A 20,971-nucleotide genomic window follows, 5' to 3' on the forward strand; every position below is an offset into this window, starting at 1 on the left:
CGGAAGGGGCGGGGCACGAGGCGCGCGGAATGCCGGGAGCTGTTGCCCGGGGCAACCAAGGTCCCCCCCCCCCCCCCCCCCGGCCCACTGGGGAGAGCGGTTATAATTTATAGGAGAGATTTATTTGAAGAAATATTACAACATATAAAAACTACATAAAGTATTAATTCCCACTTGTACAAAGCGGCCGATTATTTTCAATACAATGCGTCATAAAAACGGCCCCCCTTCCCCCCACCCCCCATCCCCGGGCCGCGGCAGCGGCGTGGGGGCGGCGGGCCCGGGCCGGGCCCCGAAACAAAACCCAAAATAAAAACAAAACGGGGGGCAAAATAAATCAGTGCATGTTTGGGAGTCCCGGAGCGGAGACGGGAGCGGCGGGCGCTAGTCGGCGGTTTCCATCTTCTCCGGGCTGCTGGTCTCTGCGGAGAGAGCGGGGAGGGGGTGACGGGGCCACCGCGGACCGGGGGGGTTCGCCCTGGATGTGGGGCAACTGCCCCGGAGGCGGGAATTTGCCCCGGATGCTGGGGAATCGCCCTGAATGTGGGGGGGAGCTGCCTGGGGAGCCTCCACCCCCACCACAGGGCTGGGGATCCTCAGCCTCCCGCTCCGAGCGACAGGAATCCCCCCGATCCGGGACATCCCTGCGGGGCCAGGCAAAGCCCATCCCGGCCGGCAAGAGGGGATCCTGGGAAGAGGCTGCTCCTGCTGCGGGAAGCAGGGGAGGGCAGGGCCAGCAGCCCCCCGAGCTGCCCCTCTGCGCGGAGCAGGCCACTGGCCGGAGCCCGGCCGCGGGGCTTCGCCCCCGGGACCTACCCACGGTGTCTTCTCTCAGCTTTGCCAACACACACGACTTGATCTCCAGCCCGATGGCCTTGGCTAGAGGAGGAGGCACTGCGTTCCCGACCTGCCGACGGACAGAGGGAGGGAGGGAGGGAGGGAGGGTCATGCTGGCGCCGGCTCCGCTCGCCCCACGCGCTGGGGCCGGGGGCCGCGCTCCGGCGGGCTCCGCTCACCTGTCTGTGCTTGTCGAGGATGTTCCCGAAGAGCCGGTAGGTATCGGGGAAGCCCTGGGACCTGGCGCACTCCCTCACGCTCACCACTCGGTGCTGCTCCGGGTGCAGCACCCGGCCCTGGGACGCAAGGGAGACAGGAGGCGGCTGAGCCGGGGCCGGCGCGGAGCCCCGGGGCCGCGCTCTGGGGCCCGGCCGTGCACCCACCTGCTTGCCCATGGGCTCGGGGTTGGTGACGGTGGTGCTGAAGAAGCCGTCCCACTCCAGGCGCCCGTAGAGCCCGGCCCAGTGGTTGTGCCGGTTCCCGGTGTGGGGCAGGCACCAGGGGATGAGCGTGTTGAACTGCCGGTCGGCGGGGTCGCAGGGCTTGCCTGGGGGAGACGGGGAAGGTGAGGGGAGGGCGCCGCGGGGCGCCGCGACCGCCGCGGGGCTGGCGCCTACCTTCCGCGCACGAGCACACGCCCCGCAGCGCCCCGGAGCTGCTGCGGCCGTTCTTCTTCTCGTGGTGCGTGTAGCGCAGCTTCCGCGTGGTCGTGCCGTCCGACAGCCGCACCTCGATGTTGGGCAGGTCCCGCCAGTCGGAGCCGGGGGCCAGGGGGATGTGCCTCATCCGCGCTGCGACCAGGGCGCTCATGTCCTGCGGACGCCAAGCCCCCGCGTTACCGCCCGCCGACGGCCACCGGCCCCGGGACCTCGCCGCGGGGCGAAGGCAGCGGAGCAGCACAGCTCAACCCAGGAGCGGGACTGCAGCCCCGTTCCTACCTCTGGGAAAGGCTGCGGGAAAGGGACCGGTCCCTGCACCGCTGCAAGCCTCATCTTCCCCCCCGCCCCAACCCGGAGCGGGAAGGAGACTCCGGGTTACACACTGCCTCTCTCGCTCCCCGTTCGCACAGCGCTGCCCACGCAACACCCCAGACCTAACCCCGGACCCACATCTAGGCACGGCCTCCCCCCGCCCCGCTCGCCATCCGCGTCTGGGGGATGCTCGCGCAGCACGGAAGCGCTGTCGCCCGGCCCGCCGCGGAGCCCCCGCACCTTGCAGATATGGTCCCTGAGGATGGGCTGATACTGAGAGCCCCGGATCTGCCTCTGGAACCAGGACTGGGGCTCCCCGTTGTAGGAGATCTCCAGGGCGGAGGCTCCGTTCCTGACCTCCGGCAGGTCGGACATGGTGTCCCGCACCGTGATGGTTCGGAAGGGGCCGGAGTACGTCCTGGGAGGCAGGAGCGAGCGATGAGAGCAGCCCCCACCCGAGACCCAGAGCACTTGTCCTGCCCTGTGAACGCCCCAGTCCCGCACTGCTTCGGAGGCTCACCGGGTGATATTGCTAACAAATTTCTTGTCATCCACCACGACGCTCAGCTGGCAGGCACGGGGCGCGAACACGTGCAGCGGTTCGGGGAACATGGGCAGCTTCTCACCAGGGGCCGCAGCAAGAACGATGGCTCTCCGCCGCGTCTGGGCCACGCCGTATTGACCAGCCTGAGAAAAGGAGACTCCTGAGCAGACAGCAACGAGGCCTCGAGCATCCCCATCTGCCAGGGCCCTGAAAGGGCCAGGAGTGTCCCCTCCACCAGACCACGGTGGAGGGTGCTTGAGCAGTAACACAGCAGATAGCTCCTTCAGAGGTTATAGTTCATTGCAGAGCCAGCCTAGAGAGGGGTTTTAGCCCTAGAGAACTGCCTCAGGACCCATGGTTAAGGGAAGTGCCCTGTGCACGCCGCGACCGCCCTACCTGCAGGACCCCAAAGGTGCACTGATAACCCATGCGGACAAGGCATCGCAAGGTGAGCTTCAAAACCATGGAGCGCTTGAAGGACACGAAGTTCCTCACATTCTCCAGCAAAAAGAACCGTGGCCTGTAGTAGTCACAGTAGCTGCAAAGAGAGAAAGGGACACGTGAGCAGAGAGACAGAGCAACATGCAACATCTGGGTCCTTCGGCACAAGCCACCAATCTGCAAGCTCTTTGCCTTGGCCTGCTCACCTGAGAAAGGAGACCACCAGGGAGTTCTTGAACTTGGAGTAGGTGCGGGAGTTGAAGCGGTTCATGCCACTGAAGCCCTGGCACGGGGGACCACCACACAGCATCTCCACATCCCCCTTCTGTGGGAGCTTCTGCCCCAGTGAGTTGGTCTTCTCACCAGACATGACCAGCTTCAGCAGGACGTTGCAGTCCTCCGTGAACACGGTGGTGCCAGGATTGTTCAGCCGGAAGGCCTGGGCGGCTGGCTCCCACATCTCGATGGCCCAGAGCGTTTCCGACACACCTGGGGAGGAATACAAGGCAGAAGGTCTCGTGCTTGTGCAGCCACGATTTCCTCGCACCACCTGATCCAGCTCACGCTCCATCCCAAACACCACGCCCAGCAAAGGGACTGAGACACCAAGCAGGAGCTTGGCCAGCGAGAGGCCAGCACCGATTCCCGTCTCCTTGCGAGCTCTGGTCATGTCCCAGCTGCCGTCCTGGCTCTGCAGCTCACCTGCCTGGTGGAAGCCCTCAGACAGCCCTCCACAGCCAGAGAACACGTCTAAGGTACGCAGCTTGGGCAGCTTCAGGTCAGCTGGCTCCTGCTCGCTCTGCTCGCAGGTCACAGACGATTTCCCTTTGCCTTTGCCTGCCAACAGAGCCCAGATCACATCAAAAGGCAAAGTCATTTCCTCCTCTTAGTGCTTACAAGGCAAATTCTTCTCCCTTTCTCCGCAGCAGTTAACACACCAGCTTAAAGCACCTTTCTATCCGTAATTGTTTCACTGCCATTGTCAGAATACACCCTTGCATTTGGAAGGGAAGTTCTTCATCTTTCCCCAGTGCAATTCCTTTCCACCCAACAGCCCTTAGCCACAGACCATTTCTGTGGTAAGGCTGGAGCTGCCTTAACTCACAGGGCAGCTCCCCGTACAGGCAATGTTCCCCTCTGGCAGCAGGGTATGAAGCCCTGCACTGTGGAGCAACCAACCCAGCAAAGGGTGGCCGGTAGGTAAAAGGCTTCAAGATCTTTGAGGGCACCACAGAACAGGGACAGAGCAAAGCACAAGGGACCCTGCACCGTCACTGCAAGGTTTAATTTGGAAAGACTAAGCCACACATGTCTTTCTCTTAGAAATAAAGCTGCAGACCACATAGCTGCATCCTGTGAGAACATCAGAGCAGGAGAAGTACACAGAAACATCTGGTTAGTGGGAGGCCTTATCTCTACTCCACCGCAAGTAACGGCAGACAAGCTGGTTCACTGACTCGAGACCTCCCCAGCCAGAATTACCTTTCCCTTTCCCTTTCCCCTTCCCTTTATTCCCAGAGCTCCGCGCATGGTTTGGAGGATCTTCAAAGCTCTTGGTTTTTGCGTTGTAAGCCTGGGAAGAGAAAGAGATCAGGACACTTTACCACAAAGAACTGGCACAGCCATTGCCATTAACCCATCTGAATTGTGAAAACTGAGGGAACAACACAGGAGCAGTGCTGGGGTGTGCAGAGGATGCACCCTGTCTCCCTGCATGGCCCTCAGGGATGTCTGCCTGTCTCAGGTGCCAGAAAGGCCACTGGAGGTCTGAACACAGCCCTTCACCTCCACAGACAGCAACCGCTCCAGGGGTCAACAACAGATTCCTGGTGGCTTTAAATTATTCTTTCTATCTGAGACTTAGTCCCCCAAAAGGCTGCAAAGTTCTGCGTGCAGCTACGGGCACTTGTTCATGTGCCAGCACTGCGGCAGAGGAGAGCCCTGGACTTGTGGTGCTGCAGGATCTCCATGGCGCAGGCGCAGAGCTCCATCCCCCTGCTCAGGCACAGTCCCCCAGACTCGGCATGCCTGGGGACACAGCCAGGCCAGCTGGCTCCTGCAGGACCCTCACCTCCAAGAAGTAGAAGCGGTCAAGCCCGCTGTCAGAATAGTCCTGGATGCTTTCGGTTAGGTCCTCCCCATACACCACGGTGCAGCGGCCCTGCACAGCCCGAAAGTCAACCGTTGTCTCCTCATCGCTCCAGTACAGGAGGTTGATGTCGGCATGGTAACTGGCTTTCATGGACTTGTGCGTGTTCTCGGGCCTGCAGGGAAAGAACACTCTGGCTCAGGGAAAATGTTCCAGGGAAGCTCCTCACCCTGACCCAGCTCAGGCTCCAGTGCTCGGTCCACTGCACTGCTCTGGCTCCCCAGAGAGAAGCGGGTTTATTTTCTCCTCCTGCACGTGTTTACTACCATCGCTTGGGCACAGCACTAAAGGAAGGAGTTGCTTCATACCAAAGGGAGCTTTCTGAGTGTTCTTGGGGGAAAGGAGGGATTTGGCACTGAAGCTGGTAAACAAATTTAAAGACAGAAAGATCTTAAGCAGGTAGAGCTGTTATGCTCAAAGTGTACCCGGTCTAAGTGTCTAAGTTCCTGTCCTGCTGTCAAGGCTCTTTGCACTTGTCTCCCCATGGTGTGTGGGAGATGACTAAGAGCCTGCAAATGTTTGGGTAAACACCTGCAACCCAGGATGGCACTGGTGATGCTGCTCAGCACCAGTCTGCTCCCTGACTGACAAGGAAATCCCACTCAAGCAGCCGCACTAACCAGAGATGCTCGAGGTCCTGTCTCAGGAGCGTCCCTGTGTTGGAGGCACACAGCTCTTCCCAGCCCCACGGAGCCGGGAAGCAGGGCGAGCCCCTTCCTCGCTCCGCACCCAAGCAGCGCAGACCGGCTCCCGACAGCGCGGCCCTGAGGCTGTTCACCTGTAGAACTTGTAGATGCGTAGCTTGATGTCGGCCTCGTTGGGCTTGCCGTTGCTGCGGATGTTGCAGAAGATCTCTTTGATGCGGCCCACACGGTATGGGTCAGGGGCATCCAGGTTGCTGCCCTTGATGTACTCCGAGTACTTTCGGTAGTGCTCCGGGTGCAGCTCCTCATCCACTGCCTCCTTCTTGGGGCGCTTGGCTGGGCTGGCAGGCTTCATACTGGGAAGCATGGGAGCAGGTGAGGGAAGGAGGCTGGGATACCTCTTTCCCCCAGGACACAGCAGCACAGGGCATCCTCCTCCCCCATCCCTGCCTGCTTCAACCTGCTCTCCTCTCCGTGTTGCAGAGAGGCGGTGAGGACGGCCAAGCCACCCACTCTGCAGCGCGCTAACGTTTTACAGCCAGGCTCGACAGCCCCACGCATGTGCAGCCGTGCAGACTGCAAAGACGCCCGGCACAAACCAAGATACCTGCAGCTTGCTACCTCCAACCCTCTTCCCAAAGGGAGCTTTGCCCTAACTCTTCCCATAATTATAGGCAGCAGGCAGAGTCTCAGTCAATCATCTACTCGCAGCCATTCTCTTTCTTTGGAACAAAAGAAATGTACAAGGACTTCAGTTCATCAGCCAAAATACAGTGGTTCAGCAGTCAGGATTGCCTTAGCAAAGAAATGTCTCACAATTCAGTGTCTGCAGGTGAAACCAGTGACAAAGGCACCTTTATTTCTAACCTGAGCTTTTGTAAGTGAGTGTAATGGGTCCTGTTCACAGGCAGGATTCATACTGCCCAGGGACTGCTATCTCCTCTCCTACCTAAATGCTGCACAGGGTAGTGTCCTTAGAAGTGCTTACAGCCCCCTGCAAGCACCAACCTGAAGGAAAAGGCTTCCGGCAGGAGGTAGACGCCGTCTCCTACCCTGTACTGCACTCCATTCTTGGTTGCCATCGCATAGAACATCTTCCCGTCCCCTTCCTCCAGGGGCTCAGCCACTTTGGGTATCTCCTTTTGCCTCACCTCGTCTAGACGTGTGCAGCTCATGCAGAACCTGCAGGTGAAGGACAGCAGAGCGCCGTGATGGGAACCCCGCGGAGGCTGACCAGGGTGCAGCCCATAGCTGAGAGGTGCCAGCTGCGGCAGAGCAGCTCCAGCAACGGGACGGCAGCTCTCCCTCGCCCCAGGAGTCCAGAGCGGTCAAGGCTGCCTTTTGCACAATAAGCGATAGTTAAAACATGTCCCTCAGCTGGCTGGGTCGAGGGAAAGGATACTAGCTGGCTCTGCCTTCAGCTCTGTGCTTGGGGAAGCATTGCAACAAGCATGTTCTCCTCCTTCAAAGTCTGTCGCCCGTCAGCCAGGAGGTGAGCAATCACGCCACTACTGAGCAGCAAGTTGCAGCTAAATTTAGCCATGAGCATGGCTGGAAAGCTCCTCTGCAATGCCCTGCAAGCTGCTTTCCCACACGCACTCACTTATATTTGTTGTCTTCTGTGGGCTGAGCTTTTGGAGGAGACTCAAACCGAGCGTACTCCTGGTCGTACCACATCTGGTAAAAGTAGGTTCTCCCGTCGTCTTCCACCATCTTGATCTCCATATCCAGCCCGCCCTGCTGGGAGAGATATATTCACAGGGCCTGGCACCACTGGGTCTCTCCTGGCAGCTGACATGCTATTAATGGCTGCAGCCAGCCGGGGTTTGCAGGGCTGTCACCCACCTCCATGGACCAGTTCTCTGAAGGCGCCTTGTAGATAACTGTGACTTTGCCGTGGATGTAGGACAGCTGCATGTCCTCGCATTCATCCACCAAGAAGAGCTCCAGGGGGTCAGAGGTGGCTCCCAGGACGGTGTCTGAGCCAGGGCAGAACCAGTGGGCATGGAACATCTGGCCGCTGCTGTCCTCCCACATGGCAGTCACCCTGGGAGGGAAAGGAGCCCAGATTACACGGCGCCAAAAAAGGGCTGCAGACGAGCAGTCATGTTGCTCCAAGCCTTGCCAGAGCTAAGGAGACCTTAGACAGCAGCACGGCTTGGTGGGGAGAGCAATCAGGCTCCACTCCTGCTCTACCGAGCAGCCCTGGCAGGTCATGTCAGCTGTCCCTGTGCAAACCTACCCCATCACGAGCAGAGACCCAGCTTTTCAGCCCCACAGCACCAACCTGGCGAGGTAGAGGGGCTTGGTGGGATCGTCGGGGCTGACAGAGACACAGTCCCCCACCTCCAAAGTCTCCGAGTCGATGCACACCTTCTGGTAGTAGTCCTTCTTCCCATCGCTCTGCAGAGACAAGGGACAGTCGGAGAGTCCTGTTAAAGCCCTGTGACAGCGAGCAATACAGCCACGTGCCTCTGCCTGCAAGTGGCCAACGCAGTCCCCTCCGCAGCCTGATCGCGCGCCCTGGCTCCGTCAGCTGCAGCGGGAGGGAAGCAGGGCTCCCCCCTTCCTGCTGGATTAGCGGCACACATGCCCGCCCAGCCTCACCTTGATGGGCTCCCCCACCCAGGAAATGCGGCTCTTGTTCTGCTTCTTCTTCCTGCCCTGCAGCATCTTCTTGGGCGACGGCATCTCGGGGATGTTGTCATCCACTTCTTCATCTTCATCAGCCTCTCGAACAGCCAGGTTGGGGCATCTGGGGACACAGTGACCGTCATTGCAGCAGGGCTTTGTGCAGGGACCAGCCCAGATGGGACATCAGCAAGGCCAAGCTGAGCCCCGCAATCCCCCTCTCCTGAGCAAGAACTTCCAGAGAGGCCTGGACCAGCTGAGACCCCACTGCCCGCCCTAGTCCGTACCTCCTCTGCAAACAGGCCTGCTTACTTCGTCCGCTTCCCCCAAACTTCACCATGTTCTGGCAAGCCTTGCACTTGCCACACTCAGGCTGCTGACAGACCTGCAGCAGGGAGAGAGGGTAGAGTGAGCACGGGCAGATGCAGCAGAGATGCCCCAGGCAGGAGTGACAGGGACCCAGGAAGCTTGGTGCCCTCAGGAATTGCTTCTCTACCCTCAGAGACACAGCATTGGGGTCAAACCACTGTGGGACGACCCAATAGGGGCTGAGATCTCTGAGGTGGAATGAGGGCAGGAGATGCAGGATGCAGCTGGCTTCCTGCAAGCCTGCAGTTACCTCGCAGACGCCACAGCGCCGGCGCTTCGTAGCATTCTCCTTATCCTCCTCCTTCTCATCCTTCTCGATCTGCTCAGAGAAGAAGGTGTCGAAGATGAGGTACACCAGCTTGGTGGTAGTGGCCTTGGTAGGGCCTTTGTCCTTGTCTATTTTGGTGGGATGCCGGATGGCCTGCCGCCTCGCAGCTCGCCTGTAACCAAGGACGGGACGGTGAGAGGGGAGCCTGCGCCTCACGCTGCCAATAGCTCACAGCCCCACCACGCAATCCCCGACTTCTGAACAGCCCGTGACCAGGGGAAAAGGTCCCCAGGGAACAGAGCTCGCCATGGGGCGCCTGACAGTAAAGGACTATGACAGGATCATGCAACGGGCTCTCCACGCTGGTGGAAACCAGTTCCGCTCCAGGGAGCAGAACCCGAGCACAAGCTGCAACTCGCACAGGCTCCCCAAGAGACACTGCAGCAGCAGCACAAAGAGCAAGGCCAGTCGCCAGGGCCCCAACCCTGCCTCCAGCTACCAGATGACTTTCCTTCCCTTGGGCAGCAGTGGGCAAAGGGTTTTCCACAGTGCCAGTTTCAGGAGAGTTTATGCCCAAATTTCTCAGTGTTCTCCATGCTATGAAAGCATCTAGTCCAAATCCTCAAGTCATCTCAGCAAGTAACATGCAAAACGGTTATCCTGGAATGCTCCTATGTGCAAAGCAGCTGGGCGGATGGAAACTAACCTGCTGAGCATCTCCTGGCAAGCTGCAAGGCCAAAGAGAGCAGAAAGGCCAAGATACAGAGGCTGCACCCACAAAGCCAGGGGACACAGTGCTTACCTCTTCCCCAGGGTGACTCCAGCTAACTTGATCAAGTCTCTCATGCAGGGTGTGATGAGGACAGGTGGCTCGTCGCTGTCCCCAGCTTCATCGTAGCTTTCTACCTGCTCCACCACGAACTGGGCATGCCGCAGGAGCGAGTCCTCCGTGAAGCGGTTGAAGTTCAGCCCTGCGGGAGGCACTGTGGTCTGCAAGGACAGGTAGGTTAGGGAAAGGGCTGCGGTGCAACACCCCTACGGTGCACAGCGTCCCCCCAGGCGCTGCAGGTGAGGAAGAGCTGCGAAGGTCAGCTTCTGGGAGGACAGACAGCGTCTCCTCCGAGGTCGGAACCCATCTCTGTGTGAGAGGAACAGAAACGGTTCCTCAGGCTTTTTCTTGCACCAGCTTTGTCTCCCACACAAAGAGCAGCCACCAAGCAACACTGGAACAAGTGATTCCCTTTGCACACCTGGTGCAGCCAGCTGTCCCTGACACCAGCTGGACATGGCACATAGCATGTTCCTGACCACCTGTCACAAGGCCACGCTAACTCACTGCACGTCATCAAATGACAGGGGCTACTCTGGAGAGGACCAGCCTCGTGGCTGTCGAGCAAAGGCACGCGCTGCTGCCAGCCGCTCACCTCGATCTTGTTCAGCAGATCCTCGTAGCTGACATCACGGTTATTCTGCAGGAACTCAACGACAATTTTGCTCATGTAGATCTTCTCTTGCATAAGTGCAAAGATGGGTGCATACTCCTCGCTGGGCTCCATCAGGATGTAATCCGCAAAGGCTGTGGCAAAGGGAGAGTGCAGCAGATGGTAAATACTGGGGGAAGTTGGCAGTAAAGGCTGAGCTAGGGCTGCAGTGGTAGGGGTTCTCGGGGGAGGCCAGCCTGTCTGCACTGTTACAAGGGATGGCACCAGGATACGACCTAAGTGCACAGAGAAGCCCAGAAGCAGCTCTACCACTAGCCAGGGCCAACACTCACCCACCTATCAACACCAAAGCAGGAGGGGCAGCAAATTGAGGTGGGGCACAGACTAGCATTCATACTACCCATGGACTAGTCTTTTATTCTTGGTGTGCTGTTACCTAATTAGAAACCAAAGACAATCCAGGGTTTTTCTGTCACTACAAACAACTCTCCTGTGCATCAGCAAATGAAGTCCTCTGATATCACCTTTGCTTTGAACAGAACAGGTTATTGGAAGGGTTATGTTCCTTGCAGAAATAGCGAAGCAAAAAGCTTTTAAATCCTCCAGACCTTTGCTTCTTCCCCCAATTCAACTGCAGAGCAGGATGCCGAAAAAAAGCCCGCAGGGACATTTAAAGTCATGAACACACTGGAGCTGGGCACTTCTCCAAGACTTTTCTCAACACAAACACTTCTGGAAAGCCCAAGGAATGGAGCAAGAAAGCAACAAAGGTCAAGAGCAAATAGAAAGTTCTTTCTGAGAACGACCCCGACCAGCCTGCACGTTGCACCGACAGGCTCCTGCGGAGCAGGACCTGGAGGACAGGTCCTGCCTGGGAAGGGAGGCTGCACACGTGCCGCCGGGAGGCAACACGTCAAGCCACCTGGCTCGCCGCGGTTCCCACAGCCCGATCGTCCCTCCCCGCAGCAGGGGCACGCACCGCAAGCCTCAGGTCTTGTGCCGGGGACGGTTCACAGCTGTGAATGGACTGAACTTGGCAGGAGGCTTTATGCAAGTTTAGCATAAACCAAATTGCTGCTGACTGAGCTAAATAAGCCCAAACCAGAGCATCAGCATAGTCTTCCACCTCCATTTCACGTCACGTGCTTGAAGGTGCAAGTTCACCATAGCAGCAACATCCACAAACCCACACGAAGCTTCTCCAACAGTCAAATGTGCAGCACGGACACCTAACCCAACGCACGGTGCTCTCGGAGCCAAGCCTCCCGCCCCTTGCGCACCCACCTGTGGTGAAGCCGATCAAGGCCTTCTCCCCTCCATCAAAACCGGTGATCCACCAGGCATTTATGGGTCCTAGCTTCTTGGCTCTCACACCACCTGAAGGGGAGAAGACACAGATTTCAGTCGCTGGCCCACAGGTCTTGCCGCCCCACACCCAGGCGCAAGCGGCTATGGATGAGAAACAGCAACACAAAACATTGCTCAATCAGAATTAACTCTGTTTTGCCCACAGCATCGAGCTGAGAGTTCAGGGGAAAATGCAGCAGCCCAGTAGCCTGAGGCTGCTACATTTCGGCTCAGAACCAGTGTCCCCACATGCCTTGCAGGCATAAGCAGAGCAGCGCTTGCTACCCGCTCCTTGCTGCCGAATCCATCCTTAGAGCACAGGCTGACGAGAGCAGGGCAGGACATCCCACCCGCAGCCTTCGAGGTTCCTCTGAGCCAGACTCACCGTCCAGACATGGGTTGTCATCGTATATCGGTTTCACCGCACCGCTAAAATACAGCTCTATATTCCTCTCTATCAGGCCAGTGTCAAATGGGCACAAGTGACCTCGTTTGTCGTAGACACTGTTGGGAAGAAAAATGAGGAGGAAAGTTTCTGGTTTGTGCACTGCACCATGAGATTTAAAAATAAAGCTGATTTTCCTAGCCAGTTTCCCTGGATGCAGGAAATCTCACCTAAAAGAGGTAACTTTATGCTGCGGCAAGTCCTCATAGCTTTCAAACCCATCTTCGTTAGCGTCAAAAAGAGATAAGCGCTCATCTGTCAGCATTTCTGGCTCCTCCAGCTAAGTGAGAGAGAAACGAGCGCATTGAAAGAGCGTTTCTGTTAGCGTGACAGCGTTCCCCAGACCCAAACGAGGGAGCAGCAAGTCACTTACAGCATCATCAGGATCCCCCTGGAAGAATTTGAGGTCAGGGTCATCGAGGTACTGCCTGCAGTCGACGCACTTGGGAGGGGTGGTCTGCGAGATGCAGAGGATGGCATGAGCTTCTCTCTCGCCACGCTTCAACCCACGGCGCAAAGCTCCTTCCCCACCAAGCAGCCCTAGTCCAGCCCTCCCTTCCCAAGCGTCCAAGTAGCCAAACAGACGCCCTCAGTTCCAGGTGGCATCTTCTGCTCCACCGCTAAGGGAGGTCAGCTCTCGCCCTGGCCCCGCTCGTGCAGGCTGTGCTGCTCTCTAGCACGCCTCAGCCGCTATTTTTTGGAAGCTGCATGTGCCACTAAGGGTATTATCTTTCCCTTAACGAAACTAACTGCTTGAAACAGCTGAAAAAATAAATAAGCACCAGAAATGCTGAGATGTGAACAGAAAAAGTAACTTACTTTAGCAGGTGTTGTAATTTTAACCTGAGTAATTTCATCTTTTATCTCAGACCTGGGTGTAAGAACATATAAAGAGAAGGAATAAAGATACAGAGCAGCAAAACCTCCCAAGAGCCCCCTACAGCTGACGTGGCCAGGAGGGTAGAGCGGGCTGCGAGTCTCGCAGCAGTGCGGAGGGCCCGGGAGTCCCTCCTCGCCCGGCACGGAGGTCTCTGCGCTCTGCCCACTGCCCCGTGGGCGACTGATCTCCTGCAAGAGGCTAGAGCAGCGACGCTGGGGCGGTTCGATCTACGCTACAGCCTCGCAGGAGGGTGGGAGCAGGCGCTTGTTCAGTCCAGTGGCACATCTGGACAAGCCAGCTTTTAACGGCACTCGAACGCTTCCGTCGCTTGGGCCAGAGCCAAAACGCAACAGAGAAACCTGACAACGCAAAGTTCAGTTCGAACGGGAGCCAGGCATCGGTGGACCTGGGCCGTGGAGCTCAGGGGCATTGTTTACCTTCAGCAACAGAACAACTAACTGCACGCGCAAAGCAGAAGGATCTCTGAACCAGTCCATCGTTCCAGGTGCTTCATCACTGAAACATCTTCCTCTTGGGAAATAAACTGCCCCGATTTACACAGTGCTGCCTCCCTCCCGCACTAACAGTGCCAATGCAGACAGAAACGTTCATTGCCATTGAGTCCTTCACGGCTGTCTTCTGCTGTGGGCAAACACAGGCACCAACATGCACTGGCCCAAACACCCCCTCAGAAAATACGTGTATGTACAACTCTCCTTCTTACCCTTCTTTGGTTTCAATTTTAATCCTTTTCTCATCTTGTTCCTTCAGGGAGGAAAGAAAGAAAAGGCCTAAGAGGAGGATAGTGCCTGTGGCTGGAGCGCACGACGCCCTCCAGAACAACGTGCACGACCACAGGTTGGTGGTGGCCCAGCCAAGACCTCGTCCGCAAACAGCTCCGGTACACACCTCTTCCAGCTCCTCTTCCTCCTTCTCCACGCTCTTCTCTTGCTTCACTTCCCCATTCACCTCATCTGACTTCCGTTTGTTGGCTCTGCCAGTTTTAAACACAAAGACTCAACTCTTGGGTTCAACACCAGAAGCAAAGAGCTTTCCAGTGGGGCAAGAGGCTGGACGTCCAGGCAGGCTCCCCAATGCCAGTCTGCAGCCTGAAGCCAGGCTCTGCTGGACGCTGCCCGGCTGGCCCTCGGGGCCGGCCCTCCTGGGTAACCACAGACCCGCCAGTTTTGGGAACAAACCTATCGACCCCAAAGGCTCAGCACAGCACACGGAAGGAGAAGAGGGCCAAAGCCCCAGGAGGTCCCCGCTCTGTGAACGTACTGACCCTTTGGAAAACATGGCCAGGATGGACGGCTGCCGGCCGGAGCTCCGAGTGACTCGGGAACTGGCAGGAGACTCTGTCGGAAAAACAGCAAGGAACTGCATTAGGGGCAGAGACTCGCTGCCCTCCACCTCTAGGAAATCCCCTCCAGCAACGCCCCACGGCCTGGCTTTCACTGACACGAGCCACGGGGCCGGGATGGCAGCAGATGAGCAACATCCTCCCTCACGCTCCCCCCTCCCGGGGCAAGTCGCAGAGGCCCCGAAACCCTCCCGGGAGGCTCCGCTTTCCGCGCCAGCGGCCCCTCCGCGTGCCCAGGAGCCCCCGCGCTCCCGCTTCGTATTGGACCGCAGCGGGCTGTTTCTGCAGGCCAAGCTGCTGCTTTCTAAGCGAAGGTTACACGTGTGCAGAGCCCCTCGTGCGAGGGAGCTGCACGGCTGCTCTGTTGCGGCCCACAGCCGCTCGGGGAATTTCTCCTCGGCCTCCCAACGCCTCTGGACCCGATGGTCCTTAAAAGCAAGCGCGTACTGACGCCAGCCTGGCGTGCAGCTGGGGGAGCGCAGGGCAGCCGGCCGCCTTGGAGCCGGGGCGCCCCGAACAGCCCCGGCCCCGGAGCTCCCGGCCCGGGAGAGCTGCGCTGGCCGGCCCTCGGGGCAGCCCTCCGCCAGGCTGCCCGGGAATCCGGCGCAGCGGCAGCCAAGGTCTCGCCGCGGAGGCGAGGGACGGCAGCTGGGATGGGGGGTTTGGGCTGCACGGGCTCCCAGGGTCCCTCCCAGCCCCGTGGCCCCCGATCTGCAGGGAGAGGAGCCTCCCAGTGCAGCGGGGCGTTCCCGGCCGCACGCTGCCTCCGTTACTTTTGCTCTCCCCGTTGGATCTGCTCCTCCTGGCCTTGCGCGCCCGCGGCGTGGGAGCTGACGAAGAGGAGGAGGACGAGGCCGCCGCTTCCTCCATCTCCATCGCGCTGTCCTCCTCCCCATCCGGGCCTGCCCGCTCTGAGTCCTCATCGCTCCCATAGGCGCCGTTCTTGGAGCAGCCGTTGGACGCCTGGAGCAGCGGCGAGGCGTCTCCGTTCTCCGCCGAGAGCTCCCTGTGGAGCAGGGCTTTCACCTTGGCCAAGTACCTCTCCTGGGCCGGCGGGGAGAGAAGGGCAGCGGTTAACGCCCGCCCGCGGCGCGGCAGCAGCCGAGGCCGGCCGCGTGGCCACTCCGCGCGCGCGGGGCCTCACCTCCGACAGCTCCTCGTGCCGCAGCTTGGTCTCGAGCTCGATCAGCTGGTTCTGCACGTCTGCTTGCAAGAAGCCATGGATGAGGCTCAGCTTCTCCCTGACACACTCCTGCGGGGACGGAGGGGAGGGCGTCAGGCGGGCGAGGAGGCGCCGGCGGCCGGGTCCTCCCCGCGGGGCTCGTGCGGCGGCGGCGGCGTCTCCGCGGGCTGCCGGGCCGAGCCGCCCGCCGCTCCTAAACCCCCGGCGCCGCTCACCGGGAACTCCTGAGCCCGCGTGCGACATGACACGACGGCGGTTTCCATGACAACTGACAGCACCGACATGGGACTACGACCTCACGGCAGGGCATGGGTCCGGGCGGCTGGGGAGGAGGGCCAGCGAGGGAGAGGGGCGCTCGCTCGGGGCGCTCGCTCGGGGCGCCCGCGGCCCCGTGCTGCCCGGCCCGGGGGTGGCGGCGGCCGTCCCTTCCCCTCGGCCCCCAGCGCGACGGCGCTCTCGCCCCCGAGAGCGGCCGCCGGGCCGAGCGCGCCGCCCCAGCGACAGCCTCCCGAGCTCGCCCTTCCACGCCGCGCCGATGAACCACAGTCCCGAGGCCAACGCTCAGCACGAGAGCCACGAGCGCGCCGAGCGCCGGGCAGGCGGCTCGGAAACCCCGCCGAACTCCAGCAACGCCGCTTCGGCGGCCGCGAGCTGCTCCCTCCGCCAGCCCGGGCGGGCCAGGGCCGGCGGGAGCGCCCCGCCGCGGGGCTGCCGCCGGGCAGCGGTACGAGCCGAGCGGGCGCCGCACCGAAAGCCCGGGAAATACGGCTCCAGCTCCAGACGTCCCCAAGAACGGACACGAGCAGGGGGCGGACGGATGGACGGACGGGCTGTGCCAAAGGCACCTACCTTCTCGCTCAGGCTGTCTTCATCCCGCTCCAGATCTTGCAGGCTGCAAGAGAAGAGTTTTGGAGGTCAAACCACCCTGTCTGCCGCCAGGCAACAAGGCAACGGACCTCGGCTCCGCGGGGAGGGAGCCCCGGGAAGAACGGCGGGCCGGGGCATCCGGAGCACGCCCGGGCGGCCTGCTCGGGGCGAGGCAGGGCGCCGGCCGCCGGGCCGCCTCGACGGCTCCCCGAGCGCCGCCCTGCCGCGAGCCCCACCGGCTGCGAACGCAAAGCGCTGCCCAACTCCCCCGGCCCGAAAGGGACCCGAGCGCCCAGCCGAGCCGCCGCCGCCGCGCCGGGGACGCCGCTGCCGGGACGCGGGGCTCCGCGGAAGGACGGGGCCGGGGAGACAACAGAAAAGCCCCGGTGCGAGCGGCCACGTGTCGTCGCCCCAGCTCGGCCGCCGCGCCGCTCCGGCCGGGCTCCCGGCGGCACAAAGGCGCTGCAGCGACGCGGAGGTGGGAGAGGGCGGAAGGCGCTTCCCCGGCGCCCTCCGGGCACGGCACCGCCCCGAGCCGGGGGCTCCAGCAGGAAACCCGTCCCCGCCGCCGCTCCCCCCGAGCCGCCGCGGCCGGGCGCCGCGGGAGAGGCGCGCTGCAAGGAGCCCGAGCAAAAGCGGAGCCCGCTGCCCGCCCGGGGGACGGGTCGGGGCCCCCCGGGAGCGCCTCCCGCGCGGCGGCCGAGCCGGGCGCCCCGCGCGCGCGACTCGCCTCCTCCGGCCTCCCGCCCCCAGCGGCAGCGTTTCCCTCTGCTCCCGCCGCCCGCGTGTGATCCAACGCCCCGCGGACGCGCTTTCAGCTGCCCGCCGGCGCGGCCCGCCGCCGTTTTCCCCTCTTGCCGCGGGGAGCGGTGCAAAGCCGGCGGCTCCGGGGGCCCCACGGCACGCGGGGCGGGGGGGGGCCCGAGCCCAGCCCGGGTGGCCACCGCCGCCGCCGCCGCCATCCGCCCGGCCGCCCCCGGCGCGGGATGCCGGTTAATCTCTTCCCGGAGCAGCAGCACCTGGGGTCGAGGGAGGCCATGCCGCCGGGGAACCGCCGGGGAACCGCCGGGGAGGCGGCGTCCATCCGGAGCTGCTCCGGCGGAGCGGGGCACGGCGGCTCGGCGGCCGGGGACGCGTCGCGGGGGGCCTGGCGCCGGCCCCGCTCCCGGCAGGGCAGCGGACAGATAAGGTCGGAGCGCGCCAAGGCTGTGCCGCGCGGCGGCGGCGGGCGCCCAACCGGAAGAGCCGCGAGCCGTCGCCGGAGGCCGGCCGGCCGCACCTGGGCCGCTCGGCGCGTCCCCGCGGAGGTGGCCGAGCGGGAGCGGGGGGAGACGGCGAGCGCGGCCCCCCCCTTCCCGCCGGCCCGGGGACGCCGGGAGCCGAGCGGAAGGGACAATAGCCGCCGGGGAGCGCGGCCGCAGCCGTGCAGGAAGCGCCAGCCCCTCCATGCGCCCGCCAACGCTCCCCGCGGCGCCCGGGGGCCCCAGGCCAGGCCCCCGGCACGCCGGCACCGGCGCTCTGCTCGTGCCGGCTCTTTCCGGAGCGTAACGGGGCGCGCAGGCGCGGTTTTCCCGCACAAAATCCCGCCGGGGGGCACGTTCCCCTGGCCCTGTCCTGGGGGAAGGAAAGTTTCCCGGAGCGCCCCGTTTCCGCCTCCAGCCCCTCTGCTCTCCCAACCCCCTGGGAGAAGTAACGACAGGAATTTCCGTGCCCGTCTCTGCTGCCCAGACAAAGGCGAGGGCCAGGGCAGCCCGGGGTTCTCCCGGCCGGAAAGGGACCGGGTGCCCCCGGCCGGGCGCACCTTCGCTTCCTGCCCCGAACCGCGGCGCCGAGACAAAGCCGCCGGGGCGAGCCGGGGCGTCCCCAGGGCCACGTGCGGCCCGGGCGCCCGGCCCCGCCAGGCCCTGCCACGACGGGGACGGGGACCGAGCCGCCTGCCATCGTGCGGGGACAGGACGGGACCCCGCGGGGCAGCGTGCTGGCGGGGCTCCGTACCCTGGGGGTGCAGGGCAGTGCGGGGGGCAGCGCAATGCATGGGGGGTGGCAGTGCAATGTACAGCGGGTCTCAGTGCAGTGCTGGGGGGCAGTGCAATGCATGAGGGACGTCAGTGCAGTGCTGGGGTGTAGTGTACTACATGGGGGTGTTAGTGCAGCGCTGTGCACTGCTGAGCACCATTGCAGTGTACAGCAGTGTGATACAGTTTATGGGGGTCAGTGCAGTATGCTGCACGTGGGGCAGCACTACAGTGTCAGAGGTCATATATGGCATGGGGTGTCAGTGTGCTGCACAGGGGTCAGTGCACTGCATGGGGCTGTCAGTGCAGCACTAGGGACTGACACTCCATGGAGGTGTCAGTGCAGCCCTAGGGGCTCAGTGCACAGGGGTGCCGTGCACTGCACAGGATGTCAGTGCAGCGCCAAGGCTCAGTGCACTGCAAGGGGCATCAGCGTGGTGTGGAAGAGTACAGTGCACTGCACAGGGGTGTCAGTGCAATGCAGGGGGCTGGTGCACTGCATGGGGGCGTCAGTGCGGTGTCAGGGCTCTGTGCACTAAATAGGGTGTCAGCGCAGTGCACAGGGGTGCAGTGCACTGCATGGGGCATCAGTGCAGTGTCAGGGCTCAGTACACTGTGCGGGGTGTCAGTGTGGTGCACAGGGCTGCAGTGTCTTGCATGGGGTGTCAGCCCAGTGTCAGGGCTCAGTGCACTGCGTGGGGTGTCAGTGTGGTGCACAGGGCTGCAGTGTCTTGCATGGGGTGTCAGCGCAGCGCCCAGGCTCGGTGCACTGCGTGGGGTGTCAGTGTGGTGCACAGGGCTGCAGTGTCTTGCATGGGGTGTCAGCGCAGCGCCCGGGCTCGGTGCACTGCACGGAGTGTCAGCGCGGTGCACAGGGGTGCAGTGCACTGCACGGGGTGTCAGCGCAGCACCCGGGCTCGATGCACTGCACGGAGTGTCAGCGCGGTGCACAGGGGTGCAGTGCACTGCACGGGGTGTCAGCGCAGCACCCGGGCTCGATGCACTGCACGGAGTGTCAGTGTGGTGCACAGGGCTGCAGTGCACTGCACGGAGTGTCAGCGCGGCGCCCGGGCGCGGTGCACGGCGGGGGGGTGTCAGCGCGGTGCACAGGGGTGCAGTGCACTGCACGGGGTGTCAGCGCGGCGCCCGGGCGCGGTGCACGGCGCGGGGGTGTCAGCGCGGTGCACAGGGGTGCAGTGCACTGCACGGGGTGTCAGCGCGGCGCCCGGGCGCGGTGCACGGCGCGGGGGTGTCAGCGCGGTGCACAGGGGTGCAGTGCACTGCACGGGGTGTCAGCGCGGCGCCCGGGCGCGGTGCACGGCGCGGGGGTGTCAGCGCGGTGCACAGGGGTGCAGTGCACTGCACGGGGTGTCAGCGCGGCGCCCGGGCGCGGTGCACGGCGCGGGGGTGTCAGCGCAGCAGGGCGCTGCGCGGGGGTTGTCAGCGCGGCGCCGGGCTCGGAGCCGGGCGCGGGGGGCCGCGCGGCGCAGCCGGGGCCCGCGGCGCGGCGCGCCGGGCCGGGCCGGGCCGCGGCGGGCACTCACCGACGGCGCAGCTCGGCGGGCAGCGGGGCGGGCGGCAGCGGGGCGGCCCGGGCCGGCATCGGGGACGGCGGCGGGAGCGGCGGCGCCGGGAGGCGATTTCGCGCGGAAACCAGCGCCGGGGGCGGGGCGGCGGCGGGCGAGACCATCGCGGGCGGGGGGTGCGGTGGGGGGGCACCGGCCCGGGCGGGACCATTCACGGCGGGAGCGGGGGTCGGGCGAGACCATTTGGGGGAATGAGCGGGGGTGCCACTGGTGCAGGCGAGACCATTCGGGGGGGGAACAACGGCGGCGGGCGAGACCATTCACGGGAGGGGAAGGGAGGGTGGGCGGAACCATTCAGGTTGGGCGAAGCCACTCACGGGGGGGAAAGACCATTCCTGGGGGGGGGGAGCATGGGCGAGACCACTCCCGGGGAAACGGCCGGGATGCTGGGGGGGGGCCGGGCCCAAACGCGGGGGGCCGGGCCGGGCCTTGGCGGGGCGGGGGGGCCGGGCCCATGGCGGCGGGGGCGGGCGGCCCACGGCCGGGCGGGGCGGTACCTTTGCGGCGGGACAGCCGGTGCGGGGCGGCGCGGGGAGACGCGTCCCGGGAGGGCCGGGCCCGGCGGGCGACGGGGCCGCCTCGGGGTGGGGGGGGCGGGCGGGCGGTGCCACTGCGCGCGCGGGCGGGGGGGGCCGGGCGCTACCACCGCGCGGGGGCGGGGCCATCCCCCGCTGGGCGGAACCACCGCGCGGGCGCGGGGCCGGGACCGCTCGGCGGGCGGGACCATTACCCCGCTCCCACGGGGGCCGCGGGTGATACCACCTATTCTCGGGCAGGGGGGCGCTGGGTTGGACCACGGTGGGGGTGTCCGTGGGTGCGCTGGGGGCAGGGAAGCCTGGAGGGGTCAGGGGTCAGAGGGCAATTCCATTTCGGGTGGGGGGTGGGACTTACCATCCTGGGGGGGGGCTACTCTACACCAGCCCCCCGGGGTGGGGCCGCCGTGGGGTGCCGGAGCCCCCCAGGGGCTGGAGCATGTGCTGAGGGGCCCG

At 63.2% G+C, this 20,971-nt stretch overlaps 1 protein-coding gene across 2 annotated transcripts; it reads right to left on the reverse strand.

Annotated features, from left to right (window-relative positions):
- Positions 1-119: 119 nt before the first annotated feature.
- Positions 120-20,010, reverse strand: DNMT1 (DNA methyltransferase 1). Of its 2 annotated transcripts, none has more exons than XM_062598365.1 (34): positions 19,941-20,010; positions 16,364-16,406; positions 15,476-15,583; positions 15,105-15,375; positions 14,254-14,326; positions 13,878-13,962; positions 13,693-13,733; positions 12,908-12,959; positions 12,462-12,545; positions 12,259-12,368; positions 12,029-12,147; positions 11,581-11,673; positions 10,279-10,430; positions 9,657-9,844; positions 8,837-9,026; positions 8,505-8,602; positions 8,194-8,341; positions 7,874-7,989; positions 7,432-7,633; positions 7,190-7,323; positions 6,595-6,768; positions 5,721-5,942; positions 4,865-5,057; positions 4,276-4,366; positions 3,496-3,630; positions 3,000-3,282; positions 2,749-2,890; positions 2,329-2,495; positions 2,049-2,226; positions 1,455-1,650; positions 1,221-1,384; positions 1,017-1,133; positions 817-907; positions 120-422 (listed from the first exon to the last, which is right to left on the reverse strand). In XM_062598365.1, exons 1-34 carry the CDS (start codon positions 19,997-19,999, stop codon positions 385-387), a joined length of 4,557 nt encoding a protein of 1,518 aa, XP_062454349.1. In that variant the 5' UTR covers positions 20,000-20,010; the 3' UTR covers positions 120-384. The 2 variants fall into 2 exon arrangements, with proteins under 2 accessions (XP_062454349.1, XP_062454348.1); XM_062598364.1 differs by having other exon boundaries at positions 7,190-7,326.
- Positions 20,011-20,971: the final 961 nt, after the last annotated feature.

This window comes from Rhea pennata, chromosome 33 (assembly GCF_028389875.1).
Source record: "Rhea pennata isolate bPtePen1 chromosome 33, bPtePen1.pri, whole genome shotgun sequence".
In the NCBI taxonomy this organism is placed as follows: domain Eukaryota; kingdom Metazoa; phylum Chordata; class Aves; order Rheiformes; family Rheidae; genus Rhea; species Rhea pennata.